This window comes from Gopherus flavomarginatus, chromosome 15, assembly GCF_025201925.1.
Source record: "Gopherus flavomarginatus isolate rGopFla2 chromosome 15, rGopFla2.mat.asm, whole genome shotgun sequence".
Lineage (NCBI taxonomy): Eukaryota > Metazoa > Chordata > Testudines > Testudinidae > Gopherus > Gopherus flavomarginatus.
In genome coordinates, this window is record NC_066631.1 from 18098230 (window position 1) to 18121976 (window position 23747).

At 42.8% G+C, this 23747-nt stretch overlaps 1 protein-coding gene across 14 annotated transcripts in view; it reads right to left on the bottom strand.

Annotated features, from left to right (window-relative positions):
• FBRSL1 (fibrosin like 1) overlaps positions 1–23747 on the bottom strand; it is a 760769-nt gene that overhangs the window by 15815 nt on the left and 721207 nt on the right. For 8 of the 14 annotated variants that reach the window (XM_050924090.1, XM_050924082.1, XM_050924083.1 and 5 more), the window contains 9 exons: positions 17084–17477; positions 15111–15364; positions 8712–8947; positions 6366–6416; positions 5137–5232; positions 1666–1737; positions 1100–1129; positions 449–520; positions 29–112 (listed from right to left, as the gene is read on the bottom strand). In XM_050924090.1, coding sequence (XP_050780047.1) covers positions 29–112; positions 449–520; positions 1100–1129; positions 1666–1737; positions 5137–5232; positions 6366–6416; positions 8712–8947; positions 15111–15364; positions 17084–17477 — 1289 coding nt within the window. Of the gene's footprint in view, positions 1–28; positions 113–448; positions 521–1099; positions 1130–1665; positions 1738–5136; positions 5233–6365; positions 6417–8711; positions 8948–9046; positions 9208–15110; positions 15365–17083; positions 17478–23747 lie in introns of all 14 variants that reach the window. The other 6 variants (XM_050924093.1, XM_050924087.1, XM_050924088.1 and 3 more) reach the window with 3 other exon arrangements.

Sequence of the window (23747 nt, forward strand, 5' to 3'; positions counted from 1 at the left end):
CTAACACAGTAACTATCATTCTACTCGCCTGCTCTATGTTTTGTAAAATGTCCTTCACCGTATCGGTCATTTCATTCTGAATAGGATAATACTCCATATTCCACAGGAGGTACTAGTGCAGAAGGGAAATGATATTAAACATGTATGCTTCGTAAAAAGCTGGATCTTGGGCAAAATTACCCTCCCCCTCCCACTCTTCCGAACTTCCTCTGGCTTCATACTTAATATCTGCTGTGTGTTTTTGCTACCATTCAACCCAATTTCCGTGCCCTCAGACAAACTTAACAGTTTCTGCCACAGATGTTAAAAGTTTGAAAGCCTTAGTTAATCTATACATCATAAGCTGAAGCATCATCACTAGTATTCTTTATCCTGCTCATTAGTCACTAGAATTTAGCCTATAAGAAGCCAGAAGACATGGCTTCATTGAATAAACTGGCTCTGTTACCTTTATCTTCTGCTGGTGATGGTAGATCTGCCAGGCAATCTGTACGTGAACTGCACACCACTTCCCAGGTTTCTGCAATTGAAAGGATAAGAATATAGCTTACTTTAGCGCTTACGCTCTACGAATATCTGATTCAACCACTTACTTCCCTTTCTTTAAAACCGTTAAAAATGAGAGAGATTAAGTTGGCAGAGGGAGGTGATCAACATTTTTTGGTGACCTGAAATTGATTAAATGTCTTTTTTTTTTTAAATAAAGGGGGATTGAGAAGCAAGGTGTAATATTTTTCTAGTTTCACTACCACTCCTATTGGGAGTGGTGGACATCAGCATTCAGGGTTGACACCCTGGGCTCCAAGAGCCATGCTTTGTTCTTTCTGACTTACGTATCGCCACCCTAAAAAGCCACAATAAATGGCATGAAGAATATTATTACGTCTATTAACTATAAGTTTCACTTTATCATAGTTCCATGCAAAACAAGACTGGGTTTTAACCTGAATGATATTCCTCAGATGCAGCTGAGAGCTAACTATTACATGTTTCTTCAAGTAAGGGATGAACATAAGACTTATGCTGTACATGTTAAGTTTCAAAAGGATGTGAACTGTACTTAATAAAAACGTACAACCTCCCCCTAACCCTTACTTACTCTTACTGGAGGTCTATAGGGGTCAGACACCTATGAAGAAAGCAGAAATAAAAATCAGAGATTTTTCTGAAGCTGACCAATATATGGTAGGGTAGGGAACTTCCTTCTTCTGAACAAACATAAAGGAAGGCATTGTTCTAGACAAGTCACTTGTGGTATAGCAAACCCCAAAAGGCTTAAGAGAGGAGTTTTATTAAAACTTGTGTCTTTCATTTCTTGCACCAAACACAATAGGATTTTATGATAGATAAAGCAGTTGCATGCCAGCAACCAAACAGTGCCAAGGTTTTTCAGAACCAAGTAATCCTCCTACAATGGAGTGCATTAAAAACTGCTTCTCTCTAAACAAGGCAAAGAGGAAAGAGCTTAAAGGGTTTCCCACTCCACTTCCGGTGGATTTTGTTTAAAGGAGTCTGTAAATCCCCTTGCATTCATGAACTCTTGGAGGTTATTGCCATAACAGCAAATTCAATTTGCAAAGGCTGTTCTCTCTTTATTATAAACAAACAAACTGTTCACTGGAATTAAAAGAAGAGTAAAAGAAAGGTTGCAAATTGTTGCTTTACCCCCGGAGTCTTCTGCAGAAGAGTGTGGTGGACTGTGCCAGGTCTACCTGCTACATCAATTGGATTTGAAGTCTAAAAGAAAAGAAAATAGCATGAGTGACACTGTACTGTACCAGCAGCACACTTAATATTTCTAGCTATAGTAAATGGCATTAATTAGTCAATGTTTGTACTGTGCTTTGACATGCATATTGCTATATTAGTGCTAAATGTTCTCTCTCATTGGCTCTCAACCAACCATGTCATCTATTAGTGTTTATTTTATTGTTTCCCCAAGGAGGATTAAACACTTGGGAGTGCAGAATCCCAGTTACTACTCCTCCATGCTGCCATTTGGATTTTCTTGGTTCTAGACTAGCTCACAGAACCTGCCCTTGGCTGTCTGCAAGAGAGGCCCAAGACCTGGAATTATACGTAAACAATCAGTCTTTGACTCCCCAAACAACTTCACCTGTTGCCCCCAAAAAGCTAATTCCCTGGCTGGCTGTTTTACTCAGAATTTAGGTCATGTGACTGTAGATTCCAAACAGCCAGATTTTAGGAGCAATCAGTAAAAAGAGGGGTTTTTTTTGGTTTGTTTGTTTAGTTTAATTTTCTCAGGTCAAGTTGTTAAAACTATAATATTTATTTAAGACAATTCTGAATTGTCTAAGTGATGAAGCACTCCCCTGACAGACCTGCGTTCAAAGGGCTCCTAGGGTCTCTGTCAGCTGAGGTTTAGGGAGAAAACAAAAGTCACAGCTGTGATACAGTCAAGAGTCTTGGGATCACAACACATTAATGATGGAGTGTCATTCTGTCCTCCTTTCCCCTGAGGACAGATGTGAATGCTTCTCCCAGCAAAGGAAATTGAATACTTTTGACCTTTTCAAGTCCTTAGCTTGTGAGAATGGCTTTTGGGAAACTCACTCAGAAGTTTATAGTCAGTCTGGATTTATGTGAGTGGCTTCATACACCCGGCCTAAGGCAAGTGACATGGGAGGGATGGGGGGAGAAACATGGACAAAAGCAAACCCTTTGCTTTGTAGGACAGGGAATGCTGAATTCATTGTGCCAGAATCAAGTCACTGGTCTGTCCTAATTATCTAGAATTTAATCAAATAGCTTGGGAGGAAGGGGGAGGGGGAGAAGGTGACAGTATCTTGTGTGGCTTCACCCAGAGGCTCAGCTCCGTCTCCTCTAGGGAACTGGAAGAGAATGTGACAAGTTGTGGATCAATTTTTCATCTCGTTCATGTCCCTCCAGATGTTAGCTTCCCTGTAAATATAGCACTGTCCAGTGCCCACACCATGTTCCTGATTAACCATTGCAGCAGACTGTGATTTTGCGCGGTTTAACCTTGAACCAGTGAGTGTTCTATGTATTTCTCTCTAAAATAAATTAAAATCTAGTTACATAGTACTTGGAACTGCTTAGAAATGTGAAAGACCTGTGCTCACTCCTTCCTTCTTATTGCAGAACAGTTTCTCCTGTAGTCTCATGGTATTTTACAACAAGATGGTATTATACAGTTTGGTAATGAAGATGGAAACCAGAAGCGCACACTATCAGTGTATCAGAGGTTGTCTCATTACAGGCAGCCTTGTAGGAAAACTGTACTATCTTCTGATGTCACTACAACAGTGATAGTTCCACAGGGTTTGTGCATCTTTTTCAGATGAGATGTACAACTGAGGACCTGACCACTTGTTGTCATCAGTGATCCTTTGGAGTTCTTCGCAAGAATAGGAACTTTAACCATGGTGTTCTGGCCAAATTCCAAGCTAGGTCATTACAGAATTCCTTCCTAAATTCCACCCCCTGCCCACCCTTCCACCTGGATTCAACTGGAGAACTTATTCTTCCATTCCTGTACTTAATTTGCGTAATCTTCTAGTTGAGATAGTGTAGAATCCATAACAAATGACCTATTTACAAAAGAAGGCTCACAGAGGCTTGATAAACCACTGAAAAGTTCCTTTAGCTTCCATTAAACTATCTTGTGAAGTCCTTAATCATAGTGGTAAGTAGTTATTCACTTCCATCGACTTCATGTGAGTGACTGCTCATGTGAATAACTGCTCACCAGTGCGAGTAAATGCACACCCTGGCCCCATGTTTCTTGCTGGTCTGTTGCAAAACTGATCTTCCAAAATGCAAACAGTGCATAACTGACACAGCGCTGGTTCCTGAAGCCCTTTAATAAACAGTGATTCCGCAGATCATTTCTTATCTCTCTGCAGAGATGTGTTTAGAAATGACAGGAGATCTATAAAACCACGTCACTTAGGAAGTTATAAACATGCTTTATCACAACAAGACCGAGTGTCACTTTTATAAGAATGTCATCAATAATCTCTGTGTACTATGGATTTTTTCTGTTGGAATGGATGTAAACGTTTTCAGTATACTTTCTAAATTTAAAAAAAGAACGTTAAGTTTGAAAAAAGTATGTGCCATGGAGTTTTTTTTAAAAGTTAAAATGGCAAAATTTGCAAGTTTGCAATCTGCACTAGTTATAATAATACTTTGCAGCTGTACTCTGTCTTTCATCCAAGCATCTGAAAGCACTTTACAGACATAAAATAAACCTCACAAAACCACTGCATGGTAAGTATGTAATTATCCTCATTTTATAGACGAAGAGGCTGAGGTGCAGAGGGGTAAGTGACTTGCTGGAGGTCAGAAGGCAAATCAGTGGCAGCACTGGGAACTGAACGCCTCACTCCTGCTCTAACCACTACAAAGCATTCCTCTCTATGGTTCCTGTGCTTTGATAGTCAGTTCCATCCCCACAGCTGGCTGCTATCTAGCTAGGGGAGTGACCCCTGTCTATCTGTCTGTTTAATCTGCAAATTGCTTTGGGATTCATCAGTCTGTATTAGAACTAAATAATTTATTTGACCCTGAGCTTCTGCTTAGCTGGCTTTGACTTAGGGCATATCTACACTACAAAATTACGTTGACTTAAGTTATGTTGTCATACAGCTGCCGCAGTAATTAAATCACTTTTGCGAGTCCACACTATGCTCCTTGTGTCAGCGGTGTGTGTCCTCACCAACAGCGCTTGTACAGATTGTACTGTCAGCACTGGGCACTGGGGGATGGCTTCTGAAAGCCAGTAACAGTCGACGTAAGCAACGCAGTGTTAGTGTCGATCTCACTACATTGACATTGACTCTATGCCTCTCACACAGGTTGCATTATTAAGTCGCCGTAGCGGGACAGTTATGTCGACAGGAGTGAAATTTTAGTGTAGACACGTACATAGTTAGGCTGATGTAAGCTACCTTGCATCGATCTAACTTTGTACTGTAGACCAGGCCTTAGACTTCCACGTGAACAACTGCACTCCTCTCTAAAGAACAACCCCTGGGCCCCAAAAGCATCTGAGCTAGTCAAAAAGGTCATTCATATAATCATCGGAAGTACAATTCTGATTACCCATTGAAGAACAAAGCCTGTGCTAATACACCAACAATACATTTGTACCTTGGGTTGAAATGCTCCCTGAAGTGACCCAAAAGGTCCTGAGTGTGGAAGCATCGGTGGCATTCCAGGCATTGCCGGAGGATAGGTTGGAAAGAACTACAAAAAAAAGAAGACAAAATGAACAACAGCCGAGGCAGGAGCTAAGCCTGTCAACCACTGTTACAAAATTTTTAAAAGCCAAAATAAAACGTGAAAATTTGCAGATCTGATGCATTTTATTGTTAATTTTGAACATGTTGGACTATACAATTTGCTGTATTTTTGAAACAGACAAAGGATCCCTCCACCTCATTCTCTAGAAATGGAAAAATATTGTTTCGCTTGACTATTTTTGAATAGAAGCAGTAAATCTGTAATTAATCAATCCTATTTAGAAATGTGTGAAATCGCTTCATTCTACAAAGCAAATATGAACCCTGGATATTTACTCTGCTATTACAGACTAACTGCACAACATGTACATAGCCTGGTGAACTGTATTAAGATTTGCTTGGGCCTCTCCTGAACGCAGACTGTACACTAAGTACCAAAAATGTATGCAGTTTTGGTGCTGTGGAGAAATGGGGAGCAGGATGAAGCCACTTGTCCCACTTTGGATATGTCTACACTGCAATAAAAAACTCACAGTACTGAGTCTCAGAGTCTGGTTCAATTGATTCGGGTTCACGGGGCTCGGGCTGCTGGACTAAAAATTTGCAGTGCAGACATTTGGGTTTGGGCTGGAGGCTGAGCTTTGATACTCACCCTCCTTGCAGGATCCTAGATCCCAGGCTCCAGCCTGAGCCCGAACATCTACACAGCAATTTTTAGCCCTGCAGCCTGAGCCCTAAGAGCACGAGTCAGCTGACCTGGGCCAGCCACTGCTGTGCCATGGGTCTTTCATTTTCATGTAGATGTACCCTTTGTCTTGTGAAAGGACCGTGCTCTCTGTGGCACTGCATTGTGTGAAGCTCTGATTGCACCGGGGCTGCAGTAATCCACACTATGAGAAATCTCTGTGCACTCCCAACATTCCCAGGCACAGCAATTTAAAGTGAAAGTAAAGAAGATGCAGAAGACAAAAGTTGAAAAGTACAAGATTTACATTTACAAAAAATTCAAACGAGAATAGGAAAACTTTATGGATGGATGAATCGAAACCGCCATCTGTATCAATTAAAGACATTTAAGCAATGCACTAGCAAGCGGAAGCATAAAGAGTGGAACTGTCTCGAAACATCATCACTCACGTTGGAATGTCGAAAGTAAGGGTTGTCCAATTTGGGAGCGTACTTGTCAAACTGGAAGTAAAAGAGAAAAGAAAAGTTGAGTTTGCATTCCACAACACATAATGAACCCAGATTTCTCATACATATGTGAATCATGACCCCTTTGTACAGCATTTAACAGAACATGGGAGACTGACTATCCACACTCATTCAGGAGGGAGTGACCGGTTCTCCCAAAGCTGTTGATTAGTAGCGGTAAAGTTATAGCACCTGGTTGTTCACTAGCCCCCAAAGTACCTCTCTGAGTAACAAACTTTGCACAAATTGGTCCCCTCCTTATTATCGAGAGACACCTCTGAATCGGAACACTCACTCCATCAAAAAAAAAAAAGTAGGGAAGTTGTTCCCAGATCCAAATCTGGCATCTCTAGCTATGAGCTGAATTGCAGCGCTAAGTTAGAATGCTGGGGAAGTTCAGATTCTAATCCAGATCTTACTTCTGCAACTCTGGCCCAGCTCTAATTGTCAGGCTAAGACAAAAACAAAATATCTAGTGCCGCCAGCAATTTCCCCTTCCTCGTTGTATGGGCAATGCCAATATGGCTAAGATAGCTTTTTGGAAAGGGCCCCAGGCATAGAAATCATTGTATTAATCCCCCCTACTCCCAAAAAAGGAGAGGTTCAGTGCTCATGGGAGAAAGCCTGACTCTGAACACGCCCAGCCTGCCAGCACAGGGCTTTAACACCTCCACGCATGTGATCTGGGTCCCATATTTATTTTCACCAGCATTGGTCCTGAACATCTTTTGAAGAAAATAATGCATGTGTTTCATCTTTGAACAATAAGTATTCTGGTGGGGACCAGGGAGGGCAAGGGACAGTGAGCAAGGACCCCCCCAGAATGCTGTTCATTCGGCAAGTCAGCTGCTGTTACACGCTATCCTACGTGCAGGAGAGCAGATTTGTAATTTCATTAATTACAGTTATTACTGGAGCCATGTACCCACCAGTGTAAATAGCATAAATTACTAAACACATGCAGCTGGAGATTTCAACACTCCTCTCTGGCATTAGGGTTAATAAACCTTATTTAGTGAAATATAAGAAGATGTGAGTAAAATACAACAAAAGAGCCTTGCAAACTGTTTTCACTAGAAAGTCTGACATCAACAGGGCGTGGGTGGGCAGGGAGGGAGCTGTCAGCGGGATCAGATATCAGGGTTCTCAAATAACACACCAGGTTTCAAGGAATGTTTAGAGGGTTGTTTTACACAGCAGAAGAAAAGAGAAGAAGGTATTTGCACACAGCTATGCTGTGCAAGCACCTGGGGCCCAATCTGGGGTGGGAGATATTACTTCCATTGTTCTGTCGCTAAGTGGATTATCACTGAACAATGGCATCATGTAACTCATACCAGGAAAGAAAAGCGAGAAATATTATTTCCCATGAATCCTTGGAAGTTTTCTCCAAATGTTGCCTTTCATGGTTATTGCTCAGTTTTGCCGGTCCTAGTAGAAAAGGACTCTGTAAGTTTTAGAGGTGGCATGCAACTGAGGAAGAAAAAGCTGAATCTTGCCTTTTCAACCTAATAAAATAATAATTGCCAGGGACGTATGGAGAGCGTGCTTAAAAGAACTGACAAAGCTGGTTTATGCCAGATACTCTTAGATTTTGTTAGCAGCAGCAGCAGAAAGCACTGTTACAAGCACTGTCAGTGACAAAATGACAAAGCTTATTCGATGGCCACAAGGTTTTGTCCCGTAAGAGCCAGCCACATATAAATTAGTGTTTGCTGACCAAATCAAATAATAAATACCCAAATTGCCTTCTAGACACAGTATGGGGAAGTAGAAAATAAAACAGACAGGACAACACTGAACTCAAACAGTGCAAGTACTGTGTTACAGTAAGAACAGCAAGCAGACCTGCATTATATGCTCCAGTATAGAGAGCCAAATATATTGTTCCACAAAACCTTTCTTGACATTTTATATTAGAAACCTCTATTCTTCTGGCATCTCTGTGCATGTGTGTTAAGGAGCTGAGCCAGCTGATGCAGCTTCAAGGATGGGTTGTTAATCTAAACAAAAGTACAGAGCTGACAGTTTACCATGAAGGAGAGATAAAGAGGCCTGAGAACCACACAGTGTATCTGTTTATTGGTAGGAGCACAAGGGAAACGGGATGATAAATGTTCTTGGTTCTGAATGGAAAGGAGAACATCCTTCAAGAATGGAGGGGCTTAATTAAGTCAGGAGCAGGGCTTCTTGGGGGATAGGAGAGAGAGAAGCTGGTCTGAAATAAAGAGGACTGATTTTGGTACGGTGGGTTACGCTTTTGCCCCAAGATTCTTTACTTATCCTCACATTTTGGGCTGGGGTACGCACCATGGGAGGTGCAGAGGGTGGCATGACCGGCGTCTGGGGTAAGCTGGATGGAAAAGGAGTGAATGTGTGTTGGTGGGTGTGCTGGTGCTGGTGGGTGTGTTGGTGCTGGTGAAACTCCGCCCTCAGTAATGGCACCGGGCCAAGAGAGGCACTGGCCCGGTCCGAACTCTGAACCAGAAACCGGTTGTTCAGCTCTTGCCTGAGCAGCTCATGATCTAAAGGAGAGAGAGAGAGAGAAAAAAAAAAAAAAAAAGACACAAAGGCCCATTGGCCTGTGAGTTTCACAAAGATGTAGAAGAGAGTCAGATATTCACCTGGCATTCCCTGTTTCTGCAGGTCATGCTGTGGTGGTTTTCTACGTGAGGACTCATTGGTGGAGGTAAGAGAGATGCCTGTGACAAAGTACCAATCAGAATCCCCGAATGAGGCTGGCAATACATGATTGGTTGGTTGAATGATATCAACAGGCTGGTATCTAAAGACAAGAGAGAACACCATGAGTCATCACAGCAGAAAACACAGTGGGGCTTCATAAAGCATAAACAAGCTTGCCCCTCCCCGCTCCCCCAACCCAGCCATGAATACTGAGGTTAGGACACTTTAAAAGGGACATTATCAAATTAAAAAACAAAACTGGAATGACTCACTTTCCTCCCAACCCACAACAGACTCTCCTTCCCTAGTCTACAACCCCACTTTACATTATCAACACTGGAAGAATTATAAACATCTCCCCTTTTTCTGTTTTGGTGCATTAGCCTCATCTGTGACAGTGAAAATAAACTAGTCAGTCTCACATCCAGCTTTTTCCCGCACTAGAAAAAGGCTGCAATATTTGTGTTGGGAGCAGTGCAGAGGAGTATTGGATGGTTTTAAAATAAACAAGAGAAACCTGTTCCCACTGAAATTAAAAAAAAAGGTTGGGGAACATTTGCATTGGTCTTAAGTTTGTTATATTCTCTTTTTTGGCCACATTTGACTTGTCGGTGTCCCTTTGAAAAAGGCACTTTAAAAACCACAGCAAAGGTGATGGGATGGAGAAATGACAGCGTATAAACTTCACTATCCCTCCAAGGAAAACAATGGTTAATTCACAGAGATACACAAACGGTCTAGCATGACTGGGTTCTCTCTGTGTGTGAAGCAGCCAGGTTAGTGCCTGATAACAGGATAGCATTTTTAAGTGTCTCTTTTTGCCAGGAGGCAACTCCGCAGGCCTCACTTCAGCTGGCAGGATTTGATCCACAGTACAGTGAGCCTCAAACTCTGGGTTGTGACTGAGTTTGCTGCCTTCACTTTACTCCCTGGCCTGGGAGGTGAAAAACAAAGCTAGGAATCAAGCTGGGGCATACCAGGTGACTAATGGTAACCATTAACCAACCAAGATGGGCTGAAAATACCACAAAATTTACACACTTCATTGATTGATTTGTATTTAAGCACGTGGGCCTGTGAGTTCAGGCTGATGTTCCATAGTAGCGCCCACTGGCTTGGCCATGCTCTCCTCCTTTTGATATAACCAGTGGGGGAAGCATGCACTGTGCACCCGAGAACACTTGGGCTGAGGACTCTGAAGCCTCAGATACCTGTTCCAAATAATGTACCAATTCCGGGAGAGGTTCAACACCTTTAATACTATATTTCTAAACATGCCATCTTTTCAGATAGTAATTGGAATTTCTCTCTCCTCTGCCTCCAATTTATTTTCCCATGTGAAAACTGGGGGCGGGGAGCAGAGGGGGAGAAGGAGAAGACACATTTAATTTCACTGGGTCAAGATCTGAAAAAGGTTGCAGCTGCTATAAAAAGAAAAATATTCTATCATATGATGCAGGGTCTCCCTTCGGTATCAATATGGGACGGTAACTGACCCTTGGCCCCCAGATGGGGACAGATTTTCAACAGCGCTAAGCACTCTATGTGCTGAGCTCTTCTGAAAATCAGGCCCTTAGCCCAACATGCATATTTTTTTGTTCAGTGTAATAGCTGTCTCTCCCTTTCTTAGCTAGCACCACTTTTGCAAAGAGACCCTGACATAGTGACTGACCCGTGAGGCACAGAGTACCGTCCGCTCCCATTCATTCCAACACAAGGAGCCTAGGGCACTCTGCATTTTGCAGGATCAGGCCCATAATAAGAAAGACAACATTAGTTACAAAAAGGCCCCCTCCTAGACTGGAATAAATGTTTAGAGCTTTTAACTTGCACTGAAAAACTAGTTTCTGGATAAAGCACCTTAAGTGACACCTTAGCTAGGTGTCTGATGTTTCTTAGTTGTAATTACTTTGGGCCATGCACAGGTCATGAGCTAGATTTTTTGTTATTGAGACACTGTGGGTGAAACTCACAAGGTCTATGGCATGCTTATGTCCCCTGAAATCTTCAATGCCGGATTAACATGGCCCTCTGCAAAGGAATGAATTTCACCCACTATGAAAATTTCAGTAGTTTACCCTGAAATAGTTGAGGTGGTCTGGATATGGGTGGGAGGTAATAGGGAGTGGAATCAGTTTTAGCAGATTTGTCTTTCTTCATTTCCTGTGAAGTTTCTTTATGCATTTGAAACATGCTTCCTTTTCCATGATGTGTATGAGATATTAGCATTATCCCAAATGTTTAACTTCTGCATCTGAAAAGCCTATGAAGTGGTTTCCATGGAACAAATGGCTTTAGATGAAATAGGTTCAACAATACTCAATTTGTAATGAATAACTCAATTAAACCTTCATCTTTTTGTTTTTGGAAGGGGGAATGAACAGGATTCATTTCAGATTTTAAATCAGATTTACCATTAATCCAGGAGATTCCTGATTATTTCTTATTTAAATGTTGTCTAGAATTGTAGAGAGCAGGTGGGGAGATAATACCTTTTATTGGACCAACACCTTTTTGCTGAGAGAGACAAACTTTTGAGCTTACACAGAGCTCTTCTTTGGGTCTTTTAGAATTATGGAAGATACTGAAATGTTATCAATCATCTGCAGTAAATAGAATAATGAGAGCAAGCATCCTCTTCATCTGCCACGTGCTATGGTAGGTATGTCTGACAGGCATACTATAATTATTCATTATTTCCATTGCAGCAGCACCTGACAGCCCCATTTCTGGATCAGGACTCCATTGTGCTAGGTGCACACAGAACAGCTGCTGTCCTAATATCAAGTATGCTGATCTCACACACACACACATGCTGCTGAAGAGACTTGTGTCCTGATGTTCCACTGGTTTCAAGAAAACATCCCATTTAAGATGCAGCAGAATCACAGAGAGGGGAAAATGAACCTTTTGACATTCTAGTTCACCTATAAGGGTCAAATGTTCTACAGTACCCATAGGTGACTTAGGTTCCTAAGTCACTTTTTAAAATGGGACTTAAGAACTAAGCCTCATTGAAAGTCAATGGGAATTTGGCTGTTAAATGCTTAAATAACTTTTGAAAATACGACTTAGAAGCCTAAGTCATTGTAGGATACTTTTAAAAAACTTATCCTAAGAGTCTAGGAGCCAGTGCAATCTCTTTTTAAAGCACTATTTATTTACATACTACAAGAATATTAAATAATAATAATAGATTAACACATGGGCAGAAATGGAGAGAAACCAAATAAAACTACTTGTAATATTCAAGACTTTGGTACTTGAATGCAAAGAGCCTACATTGAGATTTTCTTTGGACGAGCACTAAACTATACTCCAAATAAGTGTAATTAAAATCGAACCTCTTTAAAGACAATGTAGTTTGTTGAAAATAAAATACATTTTTTTTTTAAATCTGGGCATGATTCAAAGAAACTGGATCTCTCTTTTAGCATCAAGATAATCCACTTCATGTTGTTTTTGGAAGGAGGGATAAAAGAGAGCTGGCAGCTATAAGTGCCTCAATATCCAATTTCTTTAAGAGACTTGAAGTCAGTCTGGTGGATCTGTGGCTGGCTCCAGACTTCAGCCCTACACCGCAACTTTGCCTTTATCAGTAAAAGAACAGACACTGAAGAGCCTGGAGGAGGAGCAGGTTGGAACACATTAAGACGCTGTCTAAAAGAGACTATCAGAGTGGGGACACAAGCAGTGTCCCAGTTGCAAATTGGGCTTTAGAGAGTGGCATCAGGACTAGTTATCTGTGCCTATCAGTGATGCCTGTTACAATGGGTTTAGCCACACAATAACACAGCTAGCTATGCAGTCACTTGTATTACCACTAAGTCCCTAGCACCCAATAATTAGTGTCTCCTGTGTGTGAGTACACTTATGGCTGGGACAGGGAGAGAACACTACTAACGGCTGCCATTTTGTTTTGCTAATGTTGTTAGTACCCCCTAAATCTCAAAAGGGAGGCCTAAAAGCCTTGGCTAGCATACATCAGGGTCGGCCATGGAGCTCCTGACCAGCAACTCATGTGGGGGTCACTAGTACATTACCTCCTCAAGCTTTGGGTTTCCAGAGAAAAAGATGCTAGTAGAAGCATATCATTTCCTTGTTACACTGATATGCACAGACCTAACTTATTAGCATCACTGACATATAAATACTGGAAGTCAATGTGAACTCTGCCTCCCTGCCTAGGAACTGGAGCAGAAGACAAAGGGCAGCGGTTACTTTAAATTTAAAGGGACAAAAGCAAGCAGGTTCTTTTCTAGATAGGGAAAAGAAAGAAGAACCCAAAGAGCCCATGTTCCCTCTGAGCGTCTCTTCTAACCTGGTGCTTTTATTCAGTGCACACATGCGACCAAGCAACATGACACCATACTAAGGACAACATAACTGGTAGGAGTTTGAACCTAGCACTCCAGAAGTGATTGGCAAACCCACTGCATCCCTTATTTGTTAGTAGCAGAGCTCTTGTCTTTTGTTAGCAAACTACTATATACAAGCAGGCCACTTCATCTTGCTCTTACTGAAGTCAATAGTGAAAACTCCACTTGAGTTCAGGGGTGGATGCAGGACTAGCCTGTCAGTGACAACATTCTAATTTCCTCCTCTCAGGATCTGTCTGCACTACGGCCAAGATGTCTATCGTTGGGACTCTTAAGTTTCTTTGCCTTAAGCAGGGGAAGAAGAATAAATCCCCACTGCGATTCCCAATGTGTCCCCTGCCATGCGGCTGAAATTCTAGACAGGGCCAGGTCCTTGAAAGCAGGCATCTACTAGGATAGCCCTGGCTGGGATCCAGAATATTTTGGTCTAATGTTGTTTTGAGAGTTCATTTGGGGGTAATTCTCATTTCCACCCCTTCAAAAGAGTAATTCGAAATAATGGGATATTGAGCCCCTGAAAATGAAAGTGGGATGCCAAGTCATCAGAGTTTCTAGCAGTAGATCTTCCATCTCCCTACTCTCATTAACTGGCTATGCAGGAAACAGAAGGGTACATTTTTGTCAGTCCTTGTCCTCATTAATCCCTGTTGAGTTAGTTATAGAGTCAAATGCCGGAACAAAAGGAGACCCAGCAAGTCAGAGTTTCAGGGAAGTCTCCATCTGTCAGGCTCTCCCACAGGAACAGCTACAGGCTAATGGTGGAACTATCAACGGGGCATTTAGAGCAGAAGTGACAATAGGGACGGAAGGGGGAACAAAGGAAATGTCTCAAAAAGGCTGCAAAAATAACAATAAAAAGTCTAACAGCAGAGCTCGGAGACTTTAACACTGGGTAGGGGGGTGTCTCACTTGCCAATCTATTTTATTATTCTGCCGCTCACCAGAAAAATTTTCTTCAAATAAGGTCTAAACTGCAGCTTCTTCTAATGCAGGTGCTGAGTATCAGTCCTTTATTTATTTATTAAATGCATTTATCAAATAAATAAATACATAAATAAATAAATGAAAAGGCACAGCTCAGCATATCTGGCAAAACCCAAGTGATGGTGGAAATGTATCATTGGACAATCTGCTCCCTCTAGAAAGTAACTAATTTTTAGCAAACCATCCTAAAGCTTATTACAAAGAGCACATGCTCCCCTCCCCATACTGGGTAACAAAGGCAGAAGCAAAAACACAAGACTGCAACATGTTTAAATGAGAACATAAATTCAGGCTGGGAGTTTCAAGAGTGCCTAAGGGATTGTGGTATCCAAATCCAGTTGGGAGCCCAACTCCCTTAAACTCCATGGAAAATCCCAGCTTCAATAATAGTTTATACTCAGATTCACTTCCTCTCCCCCTCTTCTTTTTGTCAGAGAATGCGGAATATGCAGTGATTGTCCTGCAGGTTAACCTAGGCCTCAGCATGCAGGGCCAATTCAGTGTCTCTCACCTGTTACAAGACTACTCTTGACTATTTCAGGAGATGTTTGCATTGGGTTTTTTTGCTTATACATCCCCTAGCCCCACTGTAAATACTGTGCATGCACAGAAGCCCAGCCCTGATGAAAAGAGCACCTACCTGCAGGGTGTCCTGGTATCACAAGGCTGTTGGTGGGTAACGCTGGTGGTGGTGGTAGCGTTGGTGGGGTGGCAAACATGGCCGGATGGTGCTGGTGTTGGGTCTGAGATCTGAGAGGGAAGTGTGAGGTAGCAAGATTAGAGATGGAGAGGGGCAGGGCTGGGCCAGAAGAGTGGTGAGGAGGGATCTGGGGGGAGAGGGGAAGGTGTTTGGGCAAGCTGATGCTTGTTGCACTGCTGGCGCTGCTGCTCCTGCTGTGGGGAGAGAAATGTGGAGAAGAGAGAAAAGAATTGTGTTACAATACACCAGTCATAATGGCACAGTGTCAGAGACAGCCAGGCTCTATAACAATGACCTCACCAAGCAGAGGGACATGAAACCACGGCCCTTTCTGCCCATTTCGGGGAGCTGTCCACGTGGGGGTTAAAGATCTCAATAACCTTTCCCAACAGGGCAGGGTATGGCTCGGGTTCTTCTGGGTGACACTCCCTTTCATGACTGAACAGGTGGCAGCTCTCAGAGCTGTGTGTGAGTTGACTGAGATGCTGTAGTGGCAGCTGAATTTATACCTTTATTTAGCCTGTGATGCCCTTCCAATGCCAACACATTCCCTTGTGATCACAAGGCTCGGTGATGGTTACTCTGTATATTCAGAGTGTCATGGTATGAGCTACGGCAATCATATTATGCCTGCCCTGCATTTCGTACAGTGGTATTGCACTTAATCAATATGATATATCAGTATATATTGTATTATTTTAATTCTATTGTTTTAAAAAGATTTTTATTATTTCTGTTGCACAGCACTTTAAGAGCTTTGTTGGGGGTTGTGGAAGGGTAATGTCAATGCAATTATTATTATTAACCATATTCTCCCACAATACCCATGTCTTGCGATTATCTAAGCACTCTGAGATACCTGTGTGTTTGTTTGAATAGTGCCAATGTGATGTTGTTATTAAATATTTATATTGTGGTAGCACCTAAAGGCCAAAACCAGGGAGGGGCCCCACTGTGCGAGGTGCTAGACAAACTGGTTGTAAATGACAGTCCCATATCTTGTTCTTTATGCAGCTAAAAGGTTACGAAACGATGCAAACATTGTTCACTGAATTAATCTAATTCAACAGGCTGATTTGGGGGGAATGGTGTGTTTTCTGCACCAACAAAGGAACTGTTCATGTCCCCGTTTATTCCTGTGCATTGACTCCTCTCTCGCCAGCTCACCCCCATTTTATTTCTACTCAAGAAATATAAATCTTTGCATCTTACCTACTGGATGAAAATTATTTGAAAGACAAACTGAGTCTCATGCTAGCCCTACAGCTATGATGAACGAGTTACTTTGCAATATCTTTTTTGCTCTATACTGAGAGTCATACTCTGAGGCTGCTGTTAGCTGATGCATCCTCAGTTTGAATTGTGCTTCCTGCAAAAAAGTCCAAATGGGATGTGGAATTTGTTTTTTTCCAATAGCCCAATATCCCACTAGCTCTGGTGAACCAATTAAACTGCACCAATGTCATATGAACATATGTGACCATGCCAAATCCAAAGACTGCCTATGGGTTTACAATTGGAATCCACCAGGGGGGAAAAATGGTTTTGTTCAAACTCAAACTGTTTCCCAATTACTAAATCTTCTGCTGACTGGTTCTGATGGAAAAAATTGCAAATGCACTGGAAGCTGGACCTAGAAAGTTTTGCGCCACAGCCACGCAGCCCCTGTTCACTGGGGACGCTCTAGTCACAATCTCTTTCATGCAGCTACCCAACACAGCTGGAAATACATGGCTATGTGGTGTGGGCCGAGAGGAATACAATGCATCTCCCAAGCAGAGCACCTTGCCCAGGAAACGGGAAAGCCTATGGCCTATTCTAGAGAGATTTTAATACTTTTTCAATTAACTGTACCCTGGAAGTAGGGTTTGAGTGTTTCACAAAGAAGCAATGCAAGTACCCCTTCCTCCTACCTGATATTGAGTCCGTTCTGGGCCACCTGGTGATGCACTTGGTAGTTGAGAGGGGGAGGGATGTGACTCTGAGGCTGGGTCCGAAACTCAGGTATGAGCTGAGGCTGAGACTGTGGTCGAGGCTGAGGTTGTGACTGCGGTCGAGGCTGTGGCTGGGGTGTGAGCCTTGGCGGTGCTGGTGCTGAGATCACTGGCTCCTTCTTCAACAGCGGGCTTGCCCTGGCGCTCGACGTGGGTGCAGAAGAAGTGGAAGTCACAACAGCAGCAACTGGCTGGGGGCTGGGAATAGGCAGCACGAAGGGCACGTCGGTGCTCAGTTCCCGGCTGCGCTCTAGCCCTGACACCTTTGGGATGGTCGCTGCTTTAGCTTCAGGTTTGTCATTCAAGGTTGGACCTTACAGAAAAAGAAGAAGAAAAGTGGCATATTGAAGCATCTCTGTTTATTTTCCAATTTTGCAGAATATTTGCCCGGTAAGAAGAAAGTCATATTTAGCTCGCGGGAGTATCATCACAACACGATGGTATGTTCATCTGTCAGTCTGTCCACTACATGGCACTTGTTCGAGTGTGTGTAAAAGATCAAAGTGTTGTCTAGGGGGTGCTTGACGCAAAGAACATATAACCCTTACTACGACTACAGAACACTAAATACAGCAGGAATGCTTCTCAAGTTACTGCTAATGCATTTCCCACCAAATTTAATTTCCTGGAATAGATGATAAATCTCGCAACCGTAAATCTGATCACAAGAGTTTTGGTTCCTTTATTTTCTCAATGGTCTTTCAAGGTAACCTGCCTGGCATATCTTGCCATTCATAGCTATGGGGATGGTAACTAAACATTGACGAGAGCATGCTTTAACACCCATCAGCATGCTTTCTGAGATGAATACTAAGGCCTTTTATGAGAGAGAGGATGGCACAATGATTGTTGATTGGATGCACATTCACATATGAAGATGGAACATAAGCAGCCTAGGAAAACCTACAATGAGCACAGTAGGGCAGCCCTGTTCACCCTAAATGTTCTGTGGATATCAAAGAACATACTAACTGCTGTAACATATGCCAAAATCATAAGTAATATGGTAATGAATGGCTAATAGGTGCCAACCAAAATGAGTTTCTTTAATGTCTTAAATTCCTCTCAGATTTTTTCTGAGTACAATGCTGAGTCTTCATTTTTCCAATGAAGTTTGAAGCTCCAGCCAGTAGAAGGGATTAAATAGCAGCAACAACAAAAAATCAGACCAAGGACTACAAAAAAAAGACCTAAAATAAGAAGAGAAACCACATGCAGCATGCTGAATACTCAATTCCCAAAGATAACTCCCTTCTAACATTATGTACATATCCCTGAAGTGCAGGGATGCTCCATAATTCGACTCAAGAGGAGCCTTCCATTGACTGAGTCTGTCGTTCATTTGCTTCTCCAACACACATGCATCCCATTAGATGTATAAGTGTTAAGTTTACTGTACATGTTTTTATTATATCATAATAATTTTAGAGTTTTATTTATTATAATCTTCAGCCCAACCAAGCTGCCGGAGAGAATATGACAGAGAAACATGTGAGAAAGGAACACGACACCCACCTATGCATGCTCCCAACACTAACATGGACAAATTCCACTTACGAAATTACCTTAACTCTTAACCTTAAAAAGGGCTGGGTAGCACTGAAATATATTCATGATGTATGAAGTGTGGAAACAGCAGCACACAACATGCAGCAATTTCTGCATTACTTATTCTACTCTGTGTCTGATTATCAGCGTCTGGCTTCAGTGACTTCACTGGAGTTACGCTGGCATGAAACCAGAGGGAGGCAGTACTGAATCAAGCTCTCTGCTTCCCTGTAATATGCCAGATCATTTTGTATTTATAAAATATACATCCAATAACAGGGTGATGTCAGATTATTTTCCTTCTTCCTTTCGCAAAATCCAATTTCACACATACACCCACCCACACACCTTCAGAATACAGTGGGAGAAAGGCACTGAAATAAACAAGCTATTTTCATGAGCTTGGGAAGAGTTATGACTGCATAACTCATGAGTGGCAGAAATGAGTGGGAATTCCAAAGAAATTCCAGTGTTTTGGGTGGATCAAATGGTAATTCAACCCCCTGTCAGCTGATCCCCATTTTGAGACAATTACTATATGAAGTACTATACATAGTCAGCTTCACTGTATTTTTCAGATGTGATTTGATTTAGGGACTTAAAGATAATAGTAAATAGATTTTATTGTAGTTAATACATAAAGTGACTGTATTTATTTCTGAAAATTTAATTTTCATTAATCTAACAGTTCACTGATTTTTATTAATGCATCTAAATCCAATGGGTGACATCCTCGCTAAATTTAAGTCAATGGGAGTTTTGCCACTGATTTCAACATGCCACCCAATATGCTTATCAAAGGAAGTATATTCACAATTATAGATCCCATGGTTATCTAGAGGCATCCCATAAAAAACTCAGGTTCCATTCCTGACCACAGGTTTTATGAAATCCTATTAGCTCATTCCATCCAATAGGCCTATTCAGAGTCAAACTTTAGACAGTGTAATTACAGGCAATATAGACTAATGAACACACTGACACCATAAAAGTTAAAGAAGCTGAGTTAAAAAATAAATCAATTGGATCCAAAACAAATCAATGAAGTGTTCTATTAAAAGCAGCTGTCTGACCAGTTTTATATACAACTATTGATTCCCTGTGGTTCCAGTATAAGATCTCGTTTGCAAGTTTCCCCCAACCATTCCCTAATTGAATCTATTTCCCCATGTTAAGTACCCTCACTCCCCCTATGGGTCATCTCGATTATCACTTCAAAAGTTTTTTTCTCCTGCTGATGATAGCTCATCTCAATTGATTGGCCTGTTACAGTTGGTATGGCTACTTCCACCTTTTCATGTTCTCTGTATGCATAAATCTCTTATAGAATTATAGAATATCAGGGTTGTAAGGGACCTCAGGAGGTCATCTAGTCCAACCCCATGCTCAATGCAGGACAAATCCCCATTTTTTTTTAAACCCCAGTTCCCTAAATTGTCCCCTCTAGGATTGAACTCACAACCCTGGGTTTAGCAGGCCAATGCTCAAACCACTGAGCTATTCCTCCCCTCTTCTTGTTGCATGTTCCAGTCCATGCATCCGATGAAGTGAGCTGTAGCCCACAAAAGCTTATTCTGAGATAAATTTGTTAGTCTCTAAGGCGCCACAAGTACTCCTCTTCTAACTAGAATTGGTTATCACCATTCCTATTTTTCAACAACTGCAGTCAGAGGTGAAAGTAAGCCGGTACGGTACGGCACAGTACGGCATACTGGCAAGAGCCAGTACGCTGCGCCGGACTGGACTGGCTTGGCTCCTCCGGCAGTGATTTAAAGGGCCCGGAGCTCCGGCTCCTGCAGGGAGCCCTGGACCCTTTAAAGCACCGCCCGAGACCTGCTGCTGGAGCTCCGGTGGTGATTTAAAGGGCCCGGGGCTCCCCACAGCACTGGGCCCTTAAATCTTGAAAGGCCCCGCCTCTTCCGGTTGAGGCCATGCCCCTGCTCAGGACTCCAGAGTACCGGTAAGTCCTTTAAGTTACTTTCACCGCTGATGCAGTACAGCGTGCTGAAATAAAACCACTTCATGTATTCGATTTACTAGGGAGCGGGAAGGTAGTGCACATAACTAAAACTGAAAGCATAGAGAGAGACAGGTGGTTAGAAGAGAGCAGAGACTGGTCCAAGCATGGGCGGCAGGTAGCATAGGCAGGGGAAAGCTGTGCCATCCCAAACAGCCTTGTGTATCCCCACCTATGCTTTGCCCCAAAGCCCTCTCCTGCCTGCTTCCAGTTCCTTTCTTCTCTTCTGTGGCAGAGAGGCTGAGGCAGGCAGGTTGGGGGCCCGTGCACACAAGGCCCAGGGCTTGGTGCGCGGGGACTGGGGCCACACAACGCTGCCCACCCATCTGCCTGGCCCTGGGGGTGCTCCAGCCGCACTGCCTGCTCAGCACTCTGGGGTTGAGAACACTCTGGCCACACTGCCCGCCCAGTGATCCAAGGCTGGGGGCATGCCGGAGAAGAGGGGAGAAGGAGAGGGAAGGGTTCAAAAAAAAGAACTAGATAAATTCATGGAGGATAGGTGCATCAATGGCTATTAGCCTGGATGGGCAGGGATGGTGTCCCTAGCCTCTGTTTGCCAGAAGCTGGGAATGGGGCGACAAGGGATGGCTCACTTGATGATTATCTGTTCTGTTCATTCCCTCTGGGGCACCTGGCATTGGCCACTGTTGGAAAACAGGATACTGGGCTAGATGGACCTTTGGTCTGAGCCGGTATGGCTGTTCTTATATATTCGTCTTATGAGAGGCCTTGGGCAGAGAGGGAGGGGTCGGGAGCTGGCCTTCCCCAATGGCATGTTCACCAGCTGCCCATGAGTCCAAGCCCAAATATTCAGATATGGGGTGTCTTTGGATCCATGCTTTTGTTTCAGTTTGTTATTGAGATGCAGGAAAGTGTGAAATTTGGATCCAGACCCCAGCTTGGAAGTTGGATTCTAGACCTGCTGAAAAACCAGGGTTGCTCAGATCCAGGGATTTAGTCTCTAGCAGGGAGGACAGAGTCAGGCAAACAAAGGACACTTTTACCCATCTCAGTTTTAGTCATGTGTCTTTGTTAGATTTACAACATACATGTATTTCCACTAGAAAGGTTTACTTGGAGAGAACCCTTCTCACCAGAGATGTACATAGGGCTATGAGTAACCATTAGCTCTGCAGAATAATTTCCCTTGGGTATGCCCCAAACACTGGCTCTACAGGATACACACCAAGTTTAGAGTGAACAGATGTCCCACTTTTCTAGGAATGTCTGTTTTCCTGGGGCATCCAGGCCAATACTATCCAAAACAGTGCCCTTTTCTATTTGGTGCCCCAAACCGATACCTACTTATCACCCGTTAAAACCTTCCTGCATCCTCCCCAGCTACGCACACACAATTCTCCCCACATTTACAGTAAGATGTCCTAGTCACTACGGGCTTGGCTACACTCGAAACTCCAAAGCGCTGCTGTGTGAGTGCTGCCGCGGCAGCGCTCTGAAGTGCAAGTGTGGTCGCGGCGCCAGTGCTGGGAGAGAGCTCTCCCAGCGCTGCAGGTACTCCACCTCCCCGTGGGGATTAGCTTGCAGCGCTGGGAGCCGTGCTCCCAGTGGTGGGGCACTGTTTACACTGGCGCTTTGCAGCGCTGTAAATTGCTGCGCTCAGGGGTGTGTTTTTTTCACACCCCTGAGCGAGAAAGTTGCAATGCTGTAAAACGCCAGTGTAGCCAAGACCTAGCTGGGACATCTTACTATAATCAAACGAACCCTCCAAAATGCTTTACTTTGTTTCTTGACTTATTGATTATTAAGAAAATTCCTGGCTCAAACTCCCCCTTCCATTCTTGATCTACATGTGTGTTCATGTACATTTAGGTGGCACGGTAGAACTAAATCAGCTTTGTTCCAACTTCATTGAGCTCCACCAGAAAACTGGGTTTTTATTCTTTTGAGTGATTTCATTGTCCATCCAGAACAGTATCTAGAACTTCAGAGCTTTCCTCCGCAAAACACCTAAAAGACCTTCCAACTCACACTCTCTTGCTAAGGGATTTTTCACCTATTCTACACAAGTTGCCTTCACTTGATTGGAGATGACTGCTGTTCACATGTGGAATTGTTCCTTGGGCCTCTTATGTCTTCTTTCAGACTTTCTGCACTGGGGTCACATACCTCAGCCCCCTCTGATCATACAGACCTGCATAACCAAGCCTGGCCTCTCATAACAAGACCTGGATTCACCATAGCACACTGGAACATTCTAGCAACAAAAATGTATTTATTTTTACCAAGTCCTAGAGTAGTTAATTTTCATGCTTAATGATAACAGGCTGAGCCAATTTGCCTAAGACTTGACAGTCAGCTCCAATAACTCAAGTTTAATTAAAGCTGAACGCATGTCAGTTCAGCTCTTCCTTTCACAGGAAATCTGACATTTACAATGATTCATGTTTCAGCCATGCTATGTCAAGGCTGGAATGCATCTGCCATTCCCCACCATGCACAACGTTACCCCTTTTCAGTATGCCAATTTTATTTTCTAACCACGCACATGGGACTTCTGCCACCAAGAGAGAGTTTTCTTCTGTTAATAAGACAGTTAAACACACCTTGGTTCTTGTGGGGTGAGTGGAGAAAAAGAGAGGAGGATACGATTGAAACTGGTCTAACAAAGGAAATAAAAATGATCTCATTTTCAGTAAATCTTGTCTGCCTGATCACCTGCAACTGGTACTTGCAATGTTGCAAAATATCAACAGTATGCTACTTCACTATTCAGATTTGACTTGGCTAAGAAAAAAATGTATTTTTAAACAGTAGTGAGGGCGTATGCTACTGCTTTCAGGAAATCTGTGAGCACATACAGTATTATCGATTTAAGATTCAAAAGTCTTAGAGGGACAGTCGAGCAACACAGACAACTGTTTGTAAAGTAAATTCTTGAAGGGTTTATCTGAGCCCAAATGAACCTGTTGCACATACTTGATGTAAAATCTGATTGAATTTAAAATCTGTTATGAGAATAAATTTTTTTAAAAAATTTGCCTCTCCATCCAACCCCAC